The sequence below is a fragment of the Physeter macrocephalus genome, chromosome 11 (assembly GCF_002837175.3).
Source record: "Physeter macrocephalus isolate SW-GA chromosome 11, ASM283717v5, whole genome shotgun sequence".
NCBI lineage: Eukaryota > Metazoa > Chordata > Mammalia > Artiodactyla > Physeteridae > Physeter > Physeter macrocephalus.
In genome coordinates, this window is record NC_041224.1 from 75613958 (window position 1) to 75636731 (window position 22774).

The 22774-nt window shown below is 45.1% G+C and overlaps 1 protein-coding gene across 17 annotated transcripts in view; it reads left to right on the plus strand.

Annotated features, from left to right (window-relative positions):
* ADAMTS17 (ADAM metallopeptidase with thrombospondin type 1 motif 17) overlaps positions 1–22774 on the plus strand; it is a 361173-nt gene that overhangs the window by 266598 nt on the left and 71801 nt on the right. For 9 of the 17 annotated variants that reach the window (XR_008618598.1, XR_008618599.1, XR_008618602.1 and 6 more), the window contains 5 exons: positions 7489–7646; positions 10596–10755; positions 13086–13221; positions 19289–19322; positions 20853–20905. Coding sequence is in view for 12 of the 17 variants with exons in the window: in XM_055088178.1 (XP_054944153.1) it covers positions 7489–7646; positions 10596–10755; positions 13086–13221; positions 19289–19322; positions 20853–20905 (541 nt within the window). In the remaining 5 variants the exon portion in view is untranslated. Of the gene's footprint in view, positions 1–7488; positions 7647–10595; positions 10756–11150; positions 11373–13085; positions 13222–19288; positions 19323–20852; positions 20906–22774 lie in introns of those variants that run through there. The other 8 variants (XM_055088181.1, XM_028495192.2, XM_024114954.3 and 5 more) reach the window with 3 other exon arrangements.

Genomic DNA, 22774 nt, shown 5'->3' on the forward strand with positions numbered 1-22774 from the left:
ACTGGCCCTCCCAGACCTGGAGATGACATTCCTGCTCCCCAGAAGCACTGGGCCTCTGTGGGAGTCTGACATCACCTTTGACCCTTCTCTTATTCAAAAATCATGATCCCAGTATCTCAGGTGCTGGGGCAATTCCAAGGTCGGCTTACTGGCCCTTCCATAAAGCACCAGTAGGTGCCCTGCAAATAAGTTCCTCAGCTTCCAGTCCTGCCCTCCGAGACATCCCAGCACTGTTCCTCCAGCCCAAGGTATCTGGTGAAAATGGGAACATTATTTTTACTTCTACTTTTCTGTGTGATATAAGAATGACAGACGGATGTCAGAATCTCTTAGATCACTCAACACCGAATTCCTGTAGTAAAAATGACTTCACTGGAACCCATCTTAGGGCCAACAAATAACAACTAGTGGATGGTGCCGGGGAGCCAGCTCTCACGGTGGTCCCTCTCCGCTCCTGAAGCCTGAGGGCCACACATTCCAATAATAACAGTGACATCGACGTTGTGACTCCCGGTCATTGAGCTCTGCTTTGCAGACCTGACCCCTAACCCCCCAATGTACTGCAGAGAATTGACGTGCCTATTTCACAGAGGAGGAAAATGAGGCTCTAGGAGTTCAGCTTGTCCAAGCTCCTCACTGCAGCTGGGTCTGCTGCAACTCATGGAGCCTCCCAGAATTGCTCTGAGGTGTCAATCACGGCCAGAGATCGAGTGGGGATGATTTTTCACTGGAGAACATATGTTAAACCTGCCCATTGCTGCTGCTTCGTTGTGTGGATTTCAGAGAAGCAGATGTCCATCCCGAAGAGATTGGTTGAGTGTCTCAGGATGAATTCTCAGCTCCCCAGAAGCACTGGACCTCCCTGGGAGGTTGGAGCCAGCCTCTGTCCTCTTATCTGGAAATCGCAGTTCCAGTATTCCAGGGTCTGGTGTGTGCACAAGGGAAATCCAAAGGTGGTCCATGCTTGTTACGTTTCTAAAGTTAGTTCAACAAGCCTTGTTTCCACTCAGGGCTAGGTGCTTTGGAAGTCAACCCTGTGTAACTTTGAATTACTCTCACATTGCGGGAGCAGTTCCTAAAGAATTCACCCCACCTACCTTCAACCCATGCTGCCTGGCTTTCTGCTCAAAACCACCTGGAACAGGAAATGCCTCTGCAGTTTGCATCCATAGCTGAGAGCAGAGCTGGCGGAACTCCGAGTGGAAATAAAAGGAGCTGACTCAACGCCAGGATTAGAAGTAGATTGAACGTGGGTCAAGTCTTCCAGTGGAATCCAGGAGGGAGAGAGACAGAAAGGAGCCTGGCTTCTTCACAGCGCCATGCAGGAAGTGGGCATGCAGACAGGATCCGACCTCTTGCGCCTGCCCCCAGGCAGCTCCAGAGAGGAGCTGAGCCATCCCAGCAAGAATGCCCCCTCCCTGCTCCCTGGAAAGGCTCAGGATCTCTCACAGTGCCCGGAACTCCAGGGACATTGTCTAAATGTCCACAGAGAGATAGAAGGGCCCTGAGGGAAACAGACGGTCACCATATGACCTCACATTCCAGGCCATTGAGGAGGTTTGGTTCTGCTGTGGTAGCAAGGGAGAGCGTGTGCCATCTTCATCCCTGCAGAAGTCTCTCCAGCTGTTGAGAGGCTTCTGAGGGCTCCTAAGCAACACACACAAAAGCAAGTGCTGCTATATTTGTGACAGGGTTTAAAACATCCAACCTCTGACTGAGGCAGGATCAACAAGTGAAAATATCCTCCCCAGAAAATCAGAACTACAGACATTACAGATAGAATCAAGTCGCTCAGGAATTCCCTTTGTTCTTAACTTTATATTTCCCTGTCAAAGCAGAGCAATTTGTAATCATCTTAATGGCCCCTGTTGAGTTTCTAGGCCTAAAAATTCTAATTTCAAATATAAACTAATCTCAAAATGCTTACAGACGAAGGGGGCTTGCACATACCATTGATGCCAAAGGATCGAGAGGAATGGGAATTTCTGGGGCCCAAAACTTATTTAATTTGGGAGGCCTTCTTTAAGGGAAAGAATACACTACGTATAGGGCCTTGGAAAGGACTGGTACACGAGAGGGGCCCCGGAGCTTTGGCCTCCCCGGCTCTCACAGACCCTGCTCTGTGAAGCTTGCTCTGGGGTGGAGGCCGCTACAGATGGGCCAGGAGTGACCTGCACACTCTCTCTTTGGGGCTGACACGGCCCCACAAGGTGGTTTTCTCATCAGACTCCGCATTGAACCTATCAATTCACTGTCAGTGATGTTCGGATCTTGATGTTCCAACAGACCTTCTGAGGCTGCAGTCTTACCCTTTTGAAGGGATGTCAGGTGCTAAACTCCAGTTTTAGCAGGAAGTTCTGATTTCTCAGCATGGACCACGGCAACCTGCAAATTTTGAATCCTGCTGACTAAATGACTCACCCCAGAGTCAACAGGCTTGCAGCGATCCCCATGATTCTTGGAACTGCTGGCCTGCTACTTATAATTCTGCCTCTGAGTTTTCATCCCACTGCAAAATGCATGAAGGGGTGTCATCACGATCACACTGTCCTGAGGAAGGGGTGCCAGCTTTCAGACGAGGGGTCAAGTGGCAGTTGTAAAGCTGAGACTGCGGTGCCTGGAAGTTTGCAGCCGCTGTGCAGATGGTGGCCACAGAGCTTGGACAAGCAAAGTGGATGCTTTCTGGAACCATGAGAGCCTCGACCCCAACCACACACATACCCTGAGGCTGTGACAGTATGAGATTTTGCCAATTCAGCAGCCCCAGGCCAGGACCTCCAAAGCAAAGACAGGTGACTTCAGAAGTCCTGGGAGTGCCCAGCAGTGGTATGTGGATGGAAGAGGTCACGGTTTGCATCTCTTCCCATCTCTGCCTTCACAGAGCTCACGTGGATAACTTGAAACCTGTCATGTGGGCACATTTACACCTTGCATAGTGACAAGCACTATAAATCTAGGCTGCTTTCCCCAGAGAGCCTGCCACCAGCACTGCACTGTCTGGTGTGTTCCTCCCCATCCTGCTGCTGGCCTTTTCTGGAAGAGCCGGTGAGCCACTGCCTGCCTGTCTCGCTTGCCCTCCCCCCTTCTCTGACCATACTCACTCCTCCACGGCCTCCCCCGCCCACCCTGCGGGCCGCCTCCTGAAATGTCATCTCCCCCAACCCCTACTGCCAAGCAGGACACTGCCCTGGTGGTGAGAGGGTGGCACGCCACCAGGCCCAGCGGGGTCTTCGTCTGTCCCCTGTGTCACCCACGGCGGGTGCCTCTGCCGGCAGAAGTGGGGCTTCCCCAGGCGGCCCCCACACCTCTGCATGGCATTTCAGTGGATGGGTTTATAATCGGCTCCAGGTGTGCCCTCCTGCACTTTTTCCAGTCCTTCCCACTCTCGACCTCACAGGTGTTTGACTTTTGGCACGGAGGCGGGGTGGTTTTCCATTTATAATCCAATAAAGTCCTTTTAGAGCACCTTAGAAACAAGGCCAAGTGAGAAAGAGCCGCCGCATCCTGAACAAAGTGCCGGACAGGAGCAGGGCCCAGGAGAGCCTGGACAGAGTATACCAGGCCTTCTAAATCTCAGGGGTTACTAAGCTGATGTTAGTGAGGATCCTAGCGTGATTTCTAGGAATCCATACTAGTAATTTTCTTTCTCAGCCTGCCCTGCCCCCATCATGGTTAGTATTTTTTAAAAACCAACCTCCAAATGTGACATGTGAAAGCCAAACCCAGTTCTCAGTTTCTGTGTTATCGGCTTCAGACACTGCTGGGTCCAGGGGCTTAAAATGATATAATGGGAAATAGAGTCTCTGTCCTGGCACTGCTGTCCTTTCCCAGTTGACTTTAATCTAGGGACCTCTTGCCACATACTGGCAAGACTTATATCAAGTCTCTGGGCAACCTGTGGAAAGAAAGCTCCTTCTTTCCAAGGTAAATGAAAGTCTTAAGAATTGACTCTTACCTTCCAGGGTTGGGTGATGGACGCATTCCTGGAGCTGGGGTGGAGTTTGGGGTCAGCCCCACGTGACTGGGGGAAGAACACATCCCCCAAAGCTCCTCTGGGTGTTGTTACTTGCAGAAGGAGAGAGAGATGGCAGGCGGCAACATACTAGATGCTCACAGAAGCCCTAAGACAGAACAAGGCCAGGGCCCAGCCCAGGGCACTGAACACGGGAGTCGACTGGGGCACACGCATGGGCTGAGACAGGAGGAGAGGGCCTCCCCAATGTGCCCCTGGTCTCTGTGTGGGAAATGGGCTCTGTGGGGTGACCCCAGCATGACGGGGGTCAGCAGACAGCTTTACAGAAACTCATTCTGCTCATCTCTCTGATTCTCAGTTTCAAGGGTTCTCAACATGCTCGTGTCCCCACCCCAATGACAATGACAGTGAGCCTTCTCTTTCCTTCTCCACCTCCATAGCCCCTCTCTGTCACCTCCTCTTCCCAATCAGACTTCCACTATTCCTTCACCTTCCACTTGCTTCTCCACACGGGGCAGGGTACCTTTCTCCCTCCACCACCCTGCACAGAAACTGAGCTTAACAAGGAAGCAAGGAGCAACAGCCCAAGCTGCCCACACGCTCCAGGCCACCTCTTCTCCCTGCTTTTCTTGCAGTCTCAGCTCAGGGCTCCTCCTTCAGAAGGCCTTCCCCACCTGCCCCAATCTCTGCCCACACGAGCGTGCATGGGCCCCAGAGTGGCCTCTGTCACTGAGCTTCTGGAAGTGTATCATGTTTATCTGTCTTCTCACCAATCTCCCTTTCAAACATTGAGCTCCCAAGGGCAGGAGCTGTGCCTTCATCACCAGCTACAAGGCCCTCAGAAAAAGGTGTAGGAATGTGTTGGCTGCTCTCTGTGCTTCCTTGACTTGTTTTTACTGAGGCTTTTCTTTTTTTTATTTAATTTATTTCTTTTTGGCTGTGGTGGGTCTTCATTGCTCCACGCAGGCTTTCTCTAGTTGTGGTGAGCAGGGGCTACTCTTCGTTGTGGTGTGCGGGCTTCTTATTGTGGTGGCTTCTCTTGTTGCAGAGCATGGGCTGTAGGCACACGGGCTTCAGTAGTTGTGGCTCGCAGGCTCTAAAGCGCAGGCTCAGTAGTTGTGGCGCACGGGCTGAGTTGCTCTGTGGCATGTGGGATCTTCCCGGACCAGGGCTTGAACCCGTGTCCCCTGCATTGGCAGGCGGATTCTTAACCACTGCGCCGCCAGGGAAGCCCCTACTGAGGCTTTTCTTAAAGGTTTCTGTTCCCTCATTTGTCTGTCTGCTACTTCCCACCAGCCCGTACTGATTCTGAAAACCAAATTTACATATACATGTGCAAGAAACAATTTTCCAAACCTTCAGAGAAATTGAAAGAACAATGAACACCCATACAGCCTTAGCCTAGATACCCGAGTAGCTAACATGACCAAACGTATTTTTAGGTTATTAGTTCACTGGAAGCTGTGGAAAACCGTAAGTTTAGTTATTTTTATGTGGGTATGTAGAACGTGAGACCCCCCCCAACAGCAATTTGAGCTTGGAATTTGTTCTCTTTGAGAATATGACATTTGTACATTTCAGTGTCTTTCATAAAACTCTAGACTGATGCTATAACCTAAAGAACGTGGGAGCTTGGTCTATTTAGGTTCAGGTCTCCACATGACAACGTAATAGCTGTGTGACTTTAGGCAGGTTACTTAACCTCTCGGTGCCCCTATTTCCACATCTGTGAAAAGAGGAAAATAATCCTTTACCTTAGAGAGTTGTTGGGAAGGTTAAATGGGTAAAAGCATATGGAGGAGCTAAACCAGAGAATGTGCCCCTTAAATGGGGACTTGCAGGCAGTGGCTGAGGAAGAGAAAAAGGCGCAGAAATTGTGAGTATCCCAACAGTCTCGCTTCCTTCCAGTAGCCAGGAAATCTCGATAGTAGGTAGAATTTCCTGAAGGAAAGCATTCGATTCTAAGTGGTAGAGCTTTCTCTTTTCGAAGCCTCCCCTGGAGTCCTGTAATCCCCAGCCACTCACTGGGCAGCCACCCTGAGTATGAACCCCCTCCTGGAAGCCATCCTGCTGGAAAGCAGCCCTTCCCAGGTCCCTCAGTCTCTCTTGGCGGTTCCTGTAAGCACAGAGTCCTGAGCATGCACCTCCCCCTTAGGGGCCAGGAGAGCCTGCTGGGACCATTGTGTCCTGCAGACGAGGAAGCGGAGGCCAGCATCCCCCAGCTGCTTGTGGCCTGACCAGGACTGGACCCACCAGGTCCTAACCCAGCCAGGGGCTCGTGGACTCAGGGTGAACTGAAACCACTTTTGGGTTTCAAGTCTCATTATCGAAAATTGGTATTAAATGTGGGCATTTTATTAATATTTCTGGCCTCATAAGCAGAGAGTAGGGAATGGGATTAGAACCTGATTTCGCTGATTGTGGGTTGAGCAGGGTCCCAAGGTGACTGAGAGCATCTGGTTCTCAGGGGACCCTAGCTGCACTGGCAGAGAGCATGGCATTGGACTTGGGGTGCACGGAAAGTTTTATTTTTTGAGTGACATAATGACCTATTGTCACCCGTTTTCATTTGCCACCTCCTCCAAAATGCCAGAGTAGGTTCTAGTTATTTCTTTCTTTCCTAAATAACAAAACAGCACAAAAAAACAGAATTTCACTGCAGAATGCTCCCTCATGAGAACCACATGACTCTAAAACCTAACTGAGGAAACAACAAAGAAAGTCACTGGTGAGCATGCAGATAATAATAAATACATAGCTTGTGTGGAAAACCAAATCTTTGCTATGGCCAATCAGCAAGATGTCAATTCCTTGTCACTTCCAACACACTTTGTACAGAGTGTGAGAGAGCAAAGTGTGAACCCAGCAAAGGCCACAAAGCTGAGGGTGGGAGGGTCCCCACCACCCACAAGACGTCGGCTCACTGTTACTGCCACACCTGTAGGCAGCTCAGGCTTCCAGACTCTCGTGTTTGGTAGAATGACACTTGTTTCTTGAAGGAGCATCTGCTTTACTAATCTAGGGCTATCAAATCCTTGAGGGGCATTGGAGTTAGGCTGCCCTCTAAAAAGCCCCAGGTGGGTAAGAGTAAAATGAAGGATGAATTTTGCTAAAGCTACAAATCCTGTTTTGTAGCCTTGGACACGTTAAAATAGAATCTATTCATCCGGCGGAAAACCCCCTACTCTGTAAATCTCGTGAAATGTGATTGGGCTGTGGCTGTCTCCATTCTCTGCACCCCCCACCAAGTGAACTGATTCTGAGATGGCGGCCCATGCTCAGAGATGCAGAAGTCACGACAGCTCTCTCAGAGTGTCCTGGGGTCAGGAGCTGTTCTCTCCCTGTGAGCCAGGCTTCTGTTCTCAAAGAAAGCTCCCTTTCTGTCACTTCAGGCCTCCCTCTTCTCCCCTTTGGAGGTAGAGAGTGAGACCTCCAACCCACAGCTCAGGACACCCTGACTTCCTTCAAAGACAGACTGACTCCCCCGATTCCATGGTGTTCCATTTTCTTTCTAGCTCTCAAAGACTCCAGTAAGAGATCCATCAACAGTGACTGGAAGATAGAGCTCCCCGGAGAGTTCCAGATTGCAGGCACAACTGTCCGCTATGTTAGAAGGGGCCTGTGGGAGAAAATTTCCGCCAAGGGACCAACCAAAATGCCTCTGCATTTGATGGTAATTTGCCGTGCTTTTGCATTTGTCTTGAGACCACCAGCTCCAAGAGGTCTACCAGTTGACTTCTTCCCTGAGACCCTGTGGGCAGGAGGTACACCTGGTTCCTGGTGGTTTACCTGGCCATCTGCTGCTCAAGTCTCTCTCTTGGTCTTTTCTTATCTAATACCTTTGCCACATGCTTCAAAATTCTGCCCTCTCAAAATTTTGCCCTAGCTCTTTACTGGCAGAACTCCCATCTTTTCCAAAAGGAACCACCTCCAGGAAGGAAATGCTTAGCCAAGTGGCCTTCAGGGAGACATTATTAAGCAGACAGCCCCACTCACAGTCTATGTTTTAATATCAGATGGCTTAGATTTGCCCCACAGTTTGTATATCCACATCGGAAACTACCTTTTGGAAATGAACTGTTGACTCTGTTTCCAAACCAAAACCACTCAGGTTTTCCAGACTCTGCTTGCAACAAGGATTCAGGAATCGAGGGAGAACCAGATTCTACTGGCCTATTTACTCCCCAGGTGGTCTCGAGAAATCGTGCAATCAGGCCAGATCAGGGCACTCTGGTCTTGTGTGTTGTCTCAGGGAGGACCCCATGCAAACCACTGAAACAATCCGGTTATGCTACCTTTTAAGAATATGAAAGATCTCCAGGGACAGGAATGCCACCGTTGCCTTCTCAGGGTTCAGGACTTCTCGTGACTAACTTTTGATAGCTTGTAATTATTGATTCCATGTCTCCTTCCAAAGAATGGGAGTTGTGACAGCTTGTGTGTCTACAATCAAAGCACATTTTGTCCTCCATGCCTGCCAAAGTCTCTACTTGGAAGTTCTTATCTCCCCATTAATTTGTGGTCCCTGGCAACCTGCAGCTGTTCAAGATTAGGTCACACCCAAGAGATTCCCAGGCCACTTCCCAGGGACTCTCCTGAGGAGACCAGCTCTGCGTGTGAGCAGAGATGTCACCCACAATAGCCCTAACCCTGTTACAATTTCTGATAACAGTAAGGGGAGCCAGTTTCCACAGATGACATAAACTGTCCAGAAATCTTTCAGTGCAACACTCCACACACTAAATCTACTGCAGGTATATACTTGCAAGTTGATTTCTGGGCCCTAAAAACCGGTACCTAAGTCATTTCTCTGTGATTAGATTGTTTCCTAATCTAAGTCATTGGAACAAATCCTCCTGTCCTGAGTTAAAAGCAGTCATTCAGAGGGACTGAAAAGAGGAAGTAAAACCCAAGATAAAACCCAAGATAGCAGCATCACCTTTAGCATGTGAATTTGCTTTTCTAGCAAACACCAAGATGGGCCTATTTCCTTTCTTTCCCAAAAGCTTTCATAAACTGTGAGTGAATCGTCAGCCCATTAAAGCAAATGCACAGCCTGGATTCATTCAGACCATAATAAACAAAACTCTGGGAAAGCAATAACTACCACAGCTGAAGTTCCTGCCCTCTTGAACATTAATCACTTTTCTCTCTTGAAATATAATTGTTACTACCAGTTTTTAAACCTAGAAACGAGAGGAGCCCATCTACCTCTGAAGGGAAATCCATTGTCCCCTAACTGAGGTGTGCACATTGCTTGCAGGGTCAGGAGCGCCCGTAGAGCCACGGGGACCTGCATTTGAAAGCAATTATGCACAAGCATACAAATTATACGTGGCTACAAAATTGCATGAAATTGGTTTCATATGGATTCTCAATTCACCAGTCTTATTCCCATACTGAGATAATAAAGATCTCTTTTAAGGCCTTTTTTTTTTTTTTTAAACTGGAGGCATTTTTCCAAATGCATTACTGCAAGTCTCTTTCTTGGAGAAGTGGATGTTTATTCAGTTTGGGCTGCTCTTAGCACCCCACCCCACCCCGCCTGCAACTGCAGCCCTTAGAGGGCTGGGAGATGCTTGGCAGGGAGGGCAGCTCCTGTCGTCCAGCACACCGTCCACCTGGCCTCCCCAGGTCAGGTGGAGCACCCTCTGCCTCCAGCTCCTGCAGGCCGGCTCTCCCAGACCCCGGGCTGGAAGTGAAGTTGCTAGCTGCTTAGACCCAGGACTGCCCCCTGGTTCCAAGCATAGCCTGAGGACATACCACCTACAGCCAGGCCACTTGAAGCTCCCACAAGAGTGCTTCTTTTGCACCATTACGTACACGTAGAGAAATAAAGCCAGTAGAGCACCTCTCTCTCTATAGGGCTTGAAACATGCATTACCAAACAAAGAGCAGGCCCTTCCAGTTCCCACTTACCAGGATTTCAGACGCAGGGGTCCCCAAGCTGCACAATGATGGCTCCCCTCCCCTCACTCCCAACTTTAAGCCCTGCACCAGACTGTGCCACCCCATGGGCATCGTCATCATCCTAGCTCCCATGGCAGCAGGAAGGCTCCTACATCCTTGACAGGCATCCCCAAGGTTTCCCTGCAGGGAGCTGTGTCTACCCTTGAGCCTGCCTTACACATAGCAGTGACTGGTTCTCGGGGTGTGAAGAGTGGTGTTCATTTTCAAAGAAGTAGAGTAACCCTACTTGTTCAGATGCCTGTTTAGGAAAAGCAGTATATTTGTGTCTTTCTCCCTGTAAGGGTAGCTTCGTGGGTGACTGTGGGAACGGGTACTTTGCTCTGCCTGGAGCAGCTCTCCATGTAAAGTGCAGTCAGCGCCCACAGATTTGCTCATCCTCAAATCCCTCGTCTAAACCAGTCCTCTCTCCAGTGGAAAAGAGTAGAACTCCCTGCCGATGGTTTACATAGGCTCCTGCCCTGAATTTGAGTATCTAGGGAACCCAAGACTGAAATAAAGGTGTGCCCCTGGAATGAACCTGTTTTGAAACCCTGAAAAGAACAGGTTACCCCTGGTAGGGAGACAGCCACAGCACAGCTTGGCTTGCAAGTTCAGCAATCCTGGGAGCTTTCGCCTTATTTCAAAATGGCCTTTTATTTTGCTGCTGATCCAGGTGTTGTTATTTCATGACCAAAATTATGGAATTCATTACGAATACACCATTCCCGTAAACTACACTGCTGAAAATCAAAGTGAACCAGAAAAACCGCAGGACTCCTTGTTCATCTGGACCCACAGCAGCTGGGAAGGTTGCAGTGTGCAGTGCGGAGGAGGTGAGCAGTAGTGTCACGGGCTCATGGGGTGTGGGGTTTTTGTCAAACAGAAGTGAATTCAGGGCACTCCGTGGCGGGTGCAGAGAGCCTGGGAAAGGCTGGCCACATAACCTGTATTTCCATGGAATGTAACCACGTCCCACTGCAAATCTCTCTGCAAAACACTTGGGCAGAGTCTTCCAAACTCCTCCATGCTGGAGTTGTGCCCAGCTTTGCCTATGGCATGGGACCCTTGGATGCTGATCCAAGTGGAGGTTTGGCTGATGTATGGTTGTGTCACAAGTGTGACAGGTGACCCTGGGAATGAACAGAACAGACTTCCATCTGTTGCTGTTTGGTAGAGGGGCACTGGAAGATGTTTCTGACCCTCAAATACCCTTTCCTTTTTGCCCCAGTGACCAATGGAAATACAGGGAAACCAATGGAACCAACAGTAATACAATGGAAAGAAAAAGTCCTCCAACTCCAGTGAAACGTTCAGAGCCTGAGGCCTGGCTTCATGATTTGCCTCCATATATTAGCAGATGATTTACTCTGTCTATACTGATCAGCCCTCATGCCCACTGCAGAGAGGAGACTCAAATACTGGAAAAATCAATATGAACAAAAGGCATCGGGCTTCCCTGGTGGCGCAGTGGTTGAGAGTCCGCCTGCCGATGCAGGGGACACGGGTTCGTGCCCCGGTCCGGGATTTTCCCACATGCCGCGGAGTGGCTGGGCCCGTGAGCCATGGCCACTGAGCCTGCGCATCCGGAGCCTGTGCTCCGCAACGGAAGAGGCCACAACAGTGAGAGGCCTGCGTACCGCAAAAAAAAAAAAAAAAAAAAGGCATCGTAGTCATTACTGTGTTGTTTAGGAGGAACGGTTGGAAGCATTCTGAACTCTTAGACGGGACACACAGCGGGGGTGATGGGGGATAGATGCAGGATGGGTGAATTTTGATGGACACAGAGTTAGAACAGAAGGTTGACCTGGACTCTGGAATGCCAACCCAGAGGGTGGGCTGGCAGGTGGGACCTGGGCATGGCCTCACCGACACTCAGTCCTGCGGAGCTAATGGCACCGAACTTTTCCCCTGGGGCAGCTTGCTACAGACTAAGCATGGCCCAAATGAAGAGTTAGCAGGCTCCGTTGGCTGGGGGGCAAGGGGGTACTGTTCTGCTACTGTCACTGCCGGCATCCTTTTATGGCTCCCTGACTTCCAGCTCCCTGACCTGCAGTCCAAACAGAAATCTGGCTTGAGGCGGCTCCGTGCTTTCTATGCTTACACAAGTTGAGGGCTCCATAATTTTGAGTCATTTCTCCATGACAGATTCCCCAGGAGACAGATTGATTGAGGAGTGTGGGATCCATATAGTCATGCTTGACTTCCTGTTAATCTTTTATTATGACACTTCCCAAATAATAACAATAGGAATATAGCTAACATGAAGTGTTAACCCCTGCCAGGTTCTGTTCTAAGCATTTTATATGTATCAATTCATTTTAACCATCCCTAAAGCACCCTACGGCATAGGGAAGTTAAGCGAGTCAGTCCAGTGGAGGAAACCAAGGCACAGAAATGTGAGGGCTAAGTAGCAATCCTATGCTCACTGTGCTAGTGAGTAAGCCAAGTCTGAACCCAGACAGCCTGGCTCCAAAGGCCGCCCTTCTAGCTCCCAATCATTCGCCCCCACTCCTAACAAAGTCATGGCCAAGTAGTGTGCAGGGTGGTTTGGGAACACCCAAAAGAATGACTGCATCCAGCTGGGATGACCGGTTAGTGAAGCTTCCCAAGAGCACGTGAGGCTTAGGCACGAGCGGCAGTTGATGGAGAGACAAATTCTCAGGTTGGGTCTGTGTCCTTCAGACTAGCCTTCCTGTTTCTCACTTCTCTCCAGCAAGTAGGAGTTCTGTAATAAGTAGCCATCATCTCTGGTGAGGGCTGATGTACAGTTGTTTAATCAAGGCCCGATCTCCATAGACTTTAAACATCAAATGAACAGATACAGAGATTGGCAATCTTTGTTGGAAATTAAAGACCCAGATCACAACTTTGACCTCAATGAACCCCAAGCTTTCCAAGGACATGGCTGATCTGAAGTGTTGCTTCTTTCTGATCCTGTTCTAGAATCTTTCTCCTGCCCCGTGCTGCCCCTGCCATGTCTTACACACCCTCATCCCAAAGATTATGGTTCTCCCTCTCTGACAAACAACAAGGCATTACAATAGTCACTTTAAATGACAAAGTGATCAAAAGATGCACCTGAACACTCCTCCATAAGGTGAATGAATGGCCTTACCAGGTGTGTGTACCACGACCTCTCAGTTCTGTGTGGTTTGGTTTCCAGGGGAACGCAGAACCATCGTGTCCTGCACACGGATTGTTAACAAGACCACGACTCTGGTGAACGACAGTGACTGCCCTCAAGCCAGCCGTCCGGAGCCCCAAATCCGAAGGTGCAACTTGCACCCATGCCAGTCACGGTAAGGAGCTGTGTCCTCAAGCTTGGACCCTCCAGGGTAAAGCAGCAACGCCCATGAATGGGGGACGGTGATGCACGGTTAATACCACAGTCTTGGTCTGTGTTCCATTGTTGTTGCTGAGTGATTTCTGCTTGCTCAAAATACTGAATTTCTGGGCTTCCCTGGTGGCGCAGTGGTTGGGAGTCCGCCTGCCGATGCAGGGGACACGGGTTCGTGCCCCGGTCCGGGAGGATCCCGCATGCCGCGGAGCAGCTGGGCCCGTGGGCCGTGGCCGCTGGGCTTGCGCGTCCGGAGCCTGTGCTCCGCGGCGGGAGAGGTCACAGCAGTGAGAGGCCTGTGTACTGCAAAAAAAAAAAAAACACCCTGAATTTCTGTCCACTAAACCAGAACTTTGATAGAAGTGTACAGTCCTCACTGGAAGGCATCTCATAGGGGGCCATTAAGACCATCTCGTGAAAAAAGAAATAGCCATCCCGCACGCTTTCAACTGGTACATGTCAACTCCTCCTCCAAATTACCGTGTCTTGGAGAAAAAGGAAATCAGTGTCATAGTATGAGCACCCGTGAGTAGGTGTACATAGGTTAGTGTTTGTGATTGGTCTATTTCAGTGGCTGAAATTAATGTCAGTAAGTTATTTATTGTTTGGGATCCATCAGAACTTCTGTTTCCAACCCTAGCTTTCATGACCATGTACTTGTGTGCTCTGAAGTGAATTCTCTTGGGTTGTTAGCTGAGAAGAATTGTGTGAAATGTGTTCATCAATTAAGCCTCCTATTTCCACTTTAGTGGGTCTTTGCATCTGACTCTGTTATATTATGTAATATCACCACCGGCCTCCCGTTCTGCCCTGGGTCGAGGTGCATGGTTTTTGTTTTGCGGTTCTGTGCATCAGGTTAGGCATGTTTAGCTTTTGTAAAGAGGCTGGACTTTTAACCTGGCAGTTTTTTGGGTTTCTTAAGCTTGATCCGTACCACTTGCCTGGTGAAAAGGTTTCACAAAGCATTTAGTTTTCTTGCTGACCCTCTTTTCTTTGTCAAACTGGTAAAATGGGTATGAATGAAAGTGGGAAGACAGGAAGGAAAGTGAGCTGAGACTTGTTTCATTGGTTGTTTTATGTGGTCCTTTTAAAATTAAGAATGAAATCCTACCCTAATGCTGATGGCCATTAGGAACAGCTCACTTCTGCAAGTCCTGAGCATGCTGGGTGTGAACAGCCATCCAGCAAACCTATCAGTTGATTGATCAATCTATCCATCAACCAATCAGTCACACACACATGGGGCCAAAGAAGGAAGGACTTGCAAGCGTGAAGACTTAAATATCAGACAAACCACAGTCTCTTTTCCTGAAAGCAGAGACAGCTGGCTCTTGTGATATGATTAGAAAGGAGAATAGGTGACTCTAGAAGAGGAGAGGTCAGCATGGGTTCAAGGGCATGAAAGAGCAAGAAAGATCCTAGGGACCCATTCAAGAATCATATTTTACAGTCATTTATGTTTTCATATTTAGTATCAAAATATTTTTAAATTATGCACAGAAATGAAATATATGAAACATGAAATCAGAGTTGCTCTGATTGAATTGAGATGCATATATAATGGGGAAGAGTAGCCCAGTGTACTCGGCCTTCCCCTCATCTCACAGTAGGCCCACAGGACCTCTGTGAAACAGCAAGGAATAAGTTTAAAAACTGTCAGTCAATGATTCTGCTTCCCATAATGATGAGTAGCTCATATTGGACCAAACCTCAGTATTCTCCTAGATTGATACTCTAGAGCTGTGCTGATCAATATGGTAGCCACTAGCTAGTCCAAATCAAGATGTGTTATAAATGTAAAATACATACCAGTCTTCAAAGATTTAGTATGGAAAGATATTGTAAAATATCTTAATAATTTTTAATATTGATTACATGTTGAAATAATTACATTTTGAATACATTGGGTCAAATACAATATATTATTAAAATTTATTAATATGTTAAAGTCACCTGTTCCTTTTACTTTTTAAATATGGATAGTAGAAAATTAAAATTACATATGTGGCTCATGTTTTATTTCTATTGAACAGCACTGCTATAGATTAACATAACATGTACAATGTTCAGGATACAATTCAAAATTACTAGACATACAAAGAAACAGAAAAATGTGACCCATACATATGAGAGAAGGCAATTAATGTAAACTGACTCCAAAATGACATGTATGTTGGTATTAGCAGACAAGAATTTCAAAGCAGCTATTGTAATTATGCTCAAAGACATAAGGAAAAATATGATCATAATCAATGAACACATATGAAGTCTTAGCAGCAAAAAGGAGACACTAAAAAAGAACCAAATTTTAGGACTAGAAAATACAGTATCTGAAATTTTTAAAAAATCACTTAATAGGTCTAACAGCAGATTGGAGATGATGAAAAAAAGATAAGTAAACCTGAAGACAAAAGAATAGAAATTATCCAATCTGGAAAATGGAAAGAAAAGATTGTTGATAATTTACCTGTGGGAAAATATCAGCCATTTTAAATAAGTATAATTGGAATCACGAAGGAGAGGAGAGGAAGAATGGACCAGAAAATCATCAATGAATTAAAAACAACCAGAAATTACCCAGAGTTAATAAAAGACGGAAGAGAGGTCACATCTTGAGTACTTCAGCTAGAGCCAGATGAATTCAGAGCTCCATAACAAAGCCCTCTAATCATTACACCAAGTGGGTTGATGAAACACCTTTATGATTTTGCCACCCATAGATTTTCTAGGAGAAGACTTTGTTGCACTGCAAAACTAACCAGAAAATCATGTAGAAAAACACCTACAAAAGAGTCACATGAACACGCAAGAGTTAACAAAGGTGCGGACTCTACATATTGGTGCCATGGAGCTGCTCTAAGCTTGGACAAAGAACGTCGAGCTTGTGTGTGTGGCTCCAGAGTGCTCACAGAGCCCAGGCCTGCAGTCTTGCCATGTTTGAACACAAGGTCAAGCCAAACACACTTTAGATTAAAACTAACTTCAGAAGCACATTCTTAGTGTCTCCTTAGAACAAGGGTCAGCAAACTTTTACTGTAAAGGGCTAGATAGTAAATATTTTTGCTTTGTAGGCCGTATTCGACCTCTGCTGTCTATTTTTCGTTTTGTTTTATAATCCTTTTAAACATGTAAAAACCATTCTTATCTCTTGGACTGTACAACCTGCAGGCCAGACTTGGCGCATGAGTGATAGTTTGCTGGCACTGCCTTAAGTTATTATCTACCCTGGTTTTGCCCACTGAGATGTTGGGATCACAGCCTCAGCATGAGCCCAAGCTCTGAAGGTACCACCGCAGGGAATGCATTCTCTTATTATACAAAGGAGGGCACATTGTTATACTGAGTTACTTTTTATTGCCCAATTATTCAGTACTGTTTTTAAAACCATCCAGCATGGCTCTCAGCACACAGTACAGAGTCAGTAATTTCTTTCATTCAGCACGTGTTTATTGAGCATCTTCTCATTCACTAGACCTTGTTCTCAGTACCAAGGTATTTAGAGGTGAGAAAGACAGGCAAGGTCTTTACTCTCAGGTAACTTGATAAATACTAGGTTTCTCCCTCCCACCACTCTCCTTTCTGTCCCACCCCCTTTCAATCCCCTTCCCAACTCTGTAAAATCATGTGGATCAGACTTAAAGAATGAATGGAATTTCCAAAAGCAGAGGAGAAGATAAAATTGATAAAAGAGAAGACAGCACCTGGAATTTGCCTCAGAGCCTAGAAAAGAAATGCCTGGTTGCCTACTGTAGTCTGGTTTTATTTGTTGGTTTGTTTATTTGTTTATTTTGAACCATCTGACTTTGTACTCTTTCTTAAAGTGGACACATGGAAGTGAAGTGTCATGACTCATCAAAGAGTATTTATTGTTTGGCTAAAGAAATGTGCAATCTGATAGATTTTAAAGCTCTTGCAAATGCCAGTTTTATTTATTTATATACGCACACATACATACACAATATACATATATGTGTATATATATATTATGTACAGATATTTTATATATATATACACACACAAACATATTTGGATAGTAAAACTTGAGTTATTGCATAGCATGACGTAGTTGTCATGAGTCTTTCTTAAAACTATAGAGTAATATGGATTTAGGCTAGTAAGTGAGAAGAGTAAAGAGATTGATCTTAGAAAATGAGTGCTAGACAATCAGAGAGAGATGTAATCCATAAGTGGAAACTGAACTTGGGTCAGGGGGTGGGGTTTGGAGAAGTGTGGGGTCTGGAGAAAAAATAGGTGCTTCAGGGGGTTGGGGGTGGGCGTGATTGGAAGACAGAGCCTGTCAGCTGGAAGAAGAGCCCAGAACCCGATGGCGTAAACTTTATTTAAAAAGCCAAAATGCAGCACGCTGTTGAACCTGGAAAGGTGAAAGAGCCTTTCTATATTATTTTTACTCTTTGACCTTTAAAAAAACAGAGATGGTTGTCTTTTTCCCTTGTTTTTCTTTATTTCCCCTGATTCCCCCTTTAATTTTCTTCAACCCTCTTTTTCCACTGAGTTCCCAACAGTTTCCTTTACCTTCCCAACTCACACCATTAACACCTCTTTATTCTAATCCTGCCCCTCACTCTGTGGATACTTCTCTCAAACCCTGCCATAACCATGTGGAGTCTGGAATCTGACACACAGGGCAGATGGCCTCTCTCCAGCATCTTGTACAGCAACACAAACATATCGGCAAACCTGGACCTGACATTGGCAGGAGAGGAAGAAATCACAGATCAGCTCAGCTGTCATGACTATGGCCAGCAGCCTTCACCTTGCTGACTACAGTCTGCAGGGAAGTGGCCCTGCCATCGTCTGGCATCCAGAGAGTAGCCATGTGTGCTAGCTCCTTAAGACCCAGTTCCAGGTTGTCCTGGAGCAAGGAGAGGGGCTGTGACAGGGAGATGGGCTCATTCTGGAACACATAGCTCATGCTTCACCCGATTTAATATTTTGCAGTCTTTTAGAGCTTATTGGCTACTTGAAAAGGCCATTCTGAGCTATTAGATATTTCCCTATCATATTTATGATTTGAACTTCTTCCTAGGCAGTATACACTGTACTGTACATTGAATTAGGGTGATTCAAAAAAGAATATTCAATATCTTACGGGCAACTGAATTGAATTGAATAGTTGTCTGCAAGGAAGTGTATTTGGATTTTAAATTTGTCCTCTTTGCTCAATTATTTTAACTAGTTTGCCTTATTTTAGGTTAAAACCAAATGGAATCCCTCATGTTTTTATGAAAGCATGGTCTGTGTGTGTATGTGCTCCTGACTTAAGAATGAAGCCTGTAACATGTGGCTCTTAAGGGACTGCCAAAATCTGAAAAGATAACATTATTTAATCCATTTCTAGCTGGTATGAAACTTAAAACTTTTCTTTCCTGCTTTCCTCTAAAATAAAATAGATAAATCTAATTGTCACTCCTCTGTTCACCATGCCTTGAATGTGGAAGTCTGGAGGAGGCCGCCCGTGGCACTGCCTGCCCCTTGTTTCAGAACAGGAACCTGCAACTCAGGACTGCTCACCAGTAGGGAGGGCAAGGCCTAGGGTTGTATGTCCCCACAGTTCAGCAGTGAGGACTAGGAATCTCTAGAGTGGGGCTCCCATCTCTCAGGCTCGGCCCACTCTCCAGATACTTGGACATGTGGCCAGAGGTTTGGGATGAGGGGTGCCCCACAGTCCATGTGAAATAAAGAAAAAGTGCCTGAGGGGAAAAATGGTGAATAACATTAGTGATCTATTATATGCCTAATAGGTAGTATGTGAATGGTGAGGAAAAATTTAGTTGAAAGAATTCCAGAACTTCTTTCTGATACTACCCAAATTCTAGAACCTCACTTGTATTTAAATTAAATAGTAAAGTTTTGAAGCCTTTACTTATTTGTCTAAAGTAGGAAACATTCCAAATGGAGAAAGAAAGCATTTCAGAGTCTTGTCTTGAATTTAAAACTTCTATTTTCTTCTTTTCCTCCATACCTAAACCCTTTGATCATTTGGACATCCCTCCCTTTGATCACTACAGAGGACAAGAGAATTCCCAGATACCAGTTTCACAGGTAACCAAATTCTCCCGTTCAGTAATGCTTTGCTTGTGGACCCTGGGGCCCATTAAGAGGTCCTTCTCTTTTCCGAGTTATTAAGCACTCGATATTTGCATTTGATTTTTATGTCACAATTACAGAAAAGGAAAAAATACAATTAGAATTCAAGATCAGAAAGAAATTTTGGAAATCACAAATTCATGGAAATTAAACAAAACACTTCCTAAATGACCAGTGGGTGAAAGAGAAACCATAGAAAATTCAGAAAGTACTTTCAGATGAATGAAAATGAAGTCACAACATGCCAAAGTTTAGGGAATGCAGCTAAAGCAATCTTTAGGGAGAAATGTACAGCTCTAAACACCTATATTAAAAAAGATGAGGAATTCCCTGGTGGTCCACTGATTAGGACTCCGTGCTTCCCTGCAGGGGGCATGGGTTTGATCCCTGGTCCGGGAACTAAGATCCTGCATGCTGCATGGCATGGCTGATAAGATAAAATAAAATAAAATTAAATAAAAATTTCAAGTCAATAACTAACCTTCCACATTAAGACACTGGAAAAGAACAGCAATTAAACCTAAAACAAGCAAAGGAAAGAAATAATAAAGATTAAAGCAGAAATTAATGACATAGAGAATAGAAAAATAATAGAGAAAAATCAGTGAAATCAAAAGTTGTTTACATGAAGGGAACAAAAAATTGACAAACATGTAGCTTAATTGACAAGAAAAAAAAAGAGAACACTTAAATTACTAAAATCAGAAATGAAAGAGGGCAAAAAAAAAAAAAAAAAAAAGGTCTTCCCTGGTGGCGCAGTGGTTGAGAGTCCGCCTGCCAATGCAGGGGACATGGGTTCGTGCCCTGGTCCGGGAAGATCCCACATGCCGCAGAGCGGCTGGGCCCATGAGCCATGGCCGCTGAGCCTGCACGTCCAGAGCCTGTGCTCCACAACAGGAGAGGCCACAACAGTGAGAGGCCCATGTACCGCAAAAAAAAAAAAAAATGAAAGGGGACGTTGCTACAGACCTTGCAGAAATAAAATAGATTGTAAAGGAATACTATGAACAGTTGTATGCCAATGAACTGTACATCAATAAATTAGATAATGAACATGAAATGGACAAATTCCTAGAAAGATGCAAACTACCAAAACTAAATAAAGAAGAGAAAGAATAAACCTATAACAAGCAAAGAGATTAAATTACTAATCAAAACTTTTCCACAAGGAAGAGCCCAGGACTGGAAGTCTTCACTTATGAATTCTACCATATATTTATTTATTTATTTATTTTTATTTTCTTATTAGGCATCAGTTTTATACACATCAGTGTATACATGTCAATCCCAATCTCCCAATTCATCACACCACAACCCCCACCCCCGACCACTTTCCCCCCTTGGTGTCCATACGTTTGTTCTCTACATCTGTGTCTCAATTTCTGCTCTGCAAACTGGTTCATCTGTACCATTTTCTAGGTTCCACATATATGCGTTAATATACGATATTTGTTTTTCTCTTTCTGACTTCACTCTGTATGATAGTCTCTAGATGCATCCATGTCTCTACAAATGACCCGATTTCGTTCTTTTTACGGGTGAGTAATATTCCATTGTATATATGTACCACATCTTCTTTATCCATTCATCTGTCAATGGGCATTTAGGTTGCTTCCATGACCTGGCTATTGTAAATAGTGCTGCAGTGAACATTGGGGTGCATGTGTCTTTTTGAATTATGGTTTTCTCTGGGTATATGCCCAGTAGTGGTATTGCTGGTTCATATGGTAATTCTATTTTTAGTTCTTTAAGGAACCTCCATACTGTTCTCCATAGTGGCTGTATCAATTTACATTCCCTGTAGGTCTTTCCCCCATTTTTGGATTGGGTTGTTTACTTTTTTAATATTGAGCTGCATGAGCTGTTTATCTATTATGGAGATTAATCCTTTTGTCTGATGATTCATTTGCAAATACTTTCTCCCATTCTGAGCGTTGTCTTTTCGTCTTGTTGATGGTTTCTTTTGCTGTGCAAAAAAGCTTTTATGTTTCATTAGGCCCCATTTGTTTATTTTTCTTTTTATTTCCATTACACTAGGAGATGGATCAAAAAATATCTTGCTGTGATTTATGTCAAAGAGTGTTCTTCCTATGTTTTCCTCTAAGAGTTTTATAGTATCCGGTCTTACATTTAGGTCTCTAATCCATTTTGAGTTTATTTTTGTGTATGGTGTTAGGGAGTGTTCTAATTTCATTCTTTTACATGTAGCTGTCCAATTTTCCCAGCACCACTTACTGAAAAGACTGTCTTTTATCCATTGTATATCCTTGCCTCCTTTGTCATAGATTAGTTGACCATAGGTGTGTGGGTTTATCTCTGAGCTCTCTATCCTGTTCCATTGATCCATATTTCTGTTTTTGTGTCAGTACCATATTGTCTTGATTACTGTAGCTTTGTAGTATAGTCTGAAGTCAGGGAGTCTGATTCCTCCAGCTCCATTTTTTTCCCTCAAGACTGCTTTGGCTATTCGGGGTCTTTTGTGACTCCATACAAATTTTTAGATTTTTTTTGTTCTAGTTCTGTAAAAAATGCCATTGGTAATTTGACAGGGATTGCATTGAATCTGTAGATTGCTTTGGGTAGTATAGTCATTTTCACAATATTGATTCTTCCAATCCAAGAACATGGTATATCTCTCCATCTGTTGGTATCATCTTTAATTTCTTTCATCAGTGTCTTATAGTTTTCTGCATACAGGTCTTTCGTCGCCCTAGGTAGGTTTATTCCTAGGTATTTTATTCTTTTTGTTGCAATGGTAAATGGGAGTGTTTCCTTAATTTCTCTTTCTGATTTTTGTTGTTAGTGTATAGGAATGCAAGAGATTTCTCTGCATTAATTTTGTGTCCTGCAACTTTGCCAAATTCATTGATTAGTTCTAGTAGTTTTCAGGTGGCATCTTTAGGATTCTCTATGTATAGTATCATGTCATCTGCAAACAGTGACAGTTTTACTTCTTCTTTTCCAATTTGTATTCCTTTTATTTCTTTTTCTTCTCTGATTGCTGTGGCTAGAACTTCCAAAACCATGGATATCTAATCTCATAGCATTGTGGTCAGAAAAGATGCTTGGTATGATTTCAATTTTCTTAAATTTACTGAGGCTTGATTTGTGACCCAAGATGTGATCTATCCTGGAGAATGTTCCATGCGCACTTGAGAAAAAAGCGTAATCTGCTGTTTTTGGATGGGATGTCCTATAAATATCAATCAAATCTAGTCTATTGTGTCATTTAAAGCTTGTGTTTCCTTATTAATTTTCTGTTTGGATGATCTGTCCATTGCTGTAAGTGAGGTGTTAAAGTCCCCCACTATTATTGTGTTATTGTCGATTTCCTCTTCTATAGCTCTTAGCAGTTGCCTTATGTATTGAGGTGCTCCTATATTGGGTGCATATATATTTATAATTGT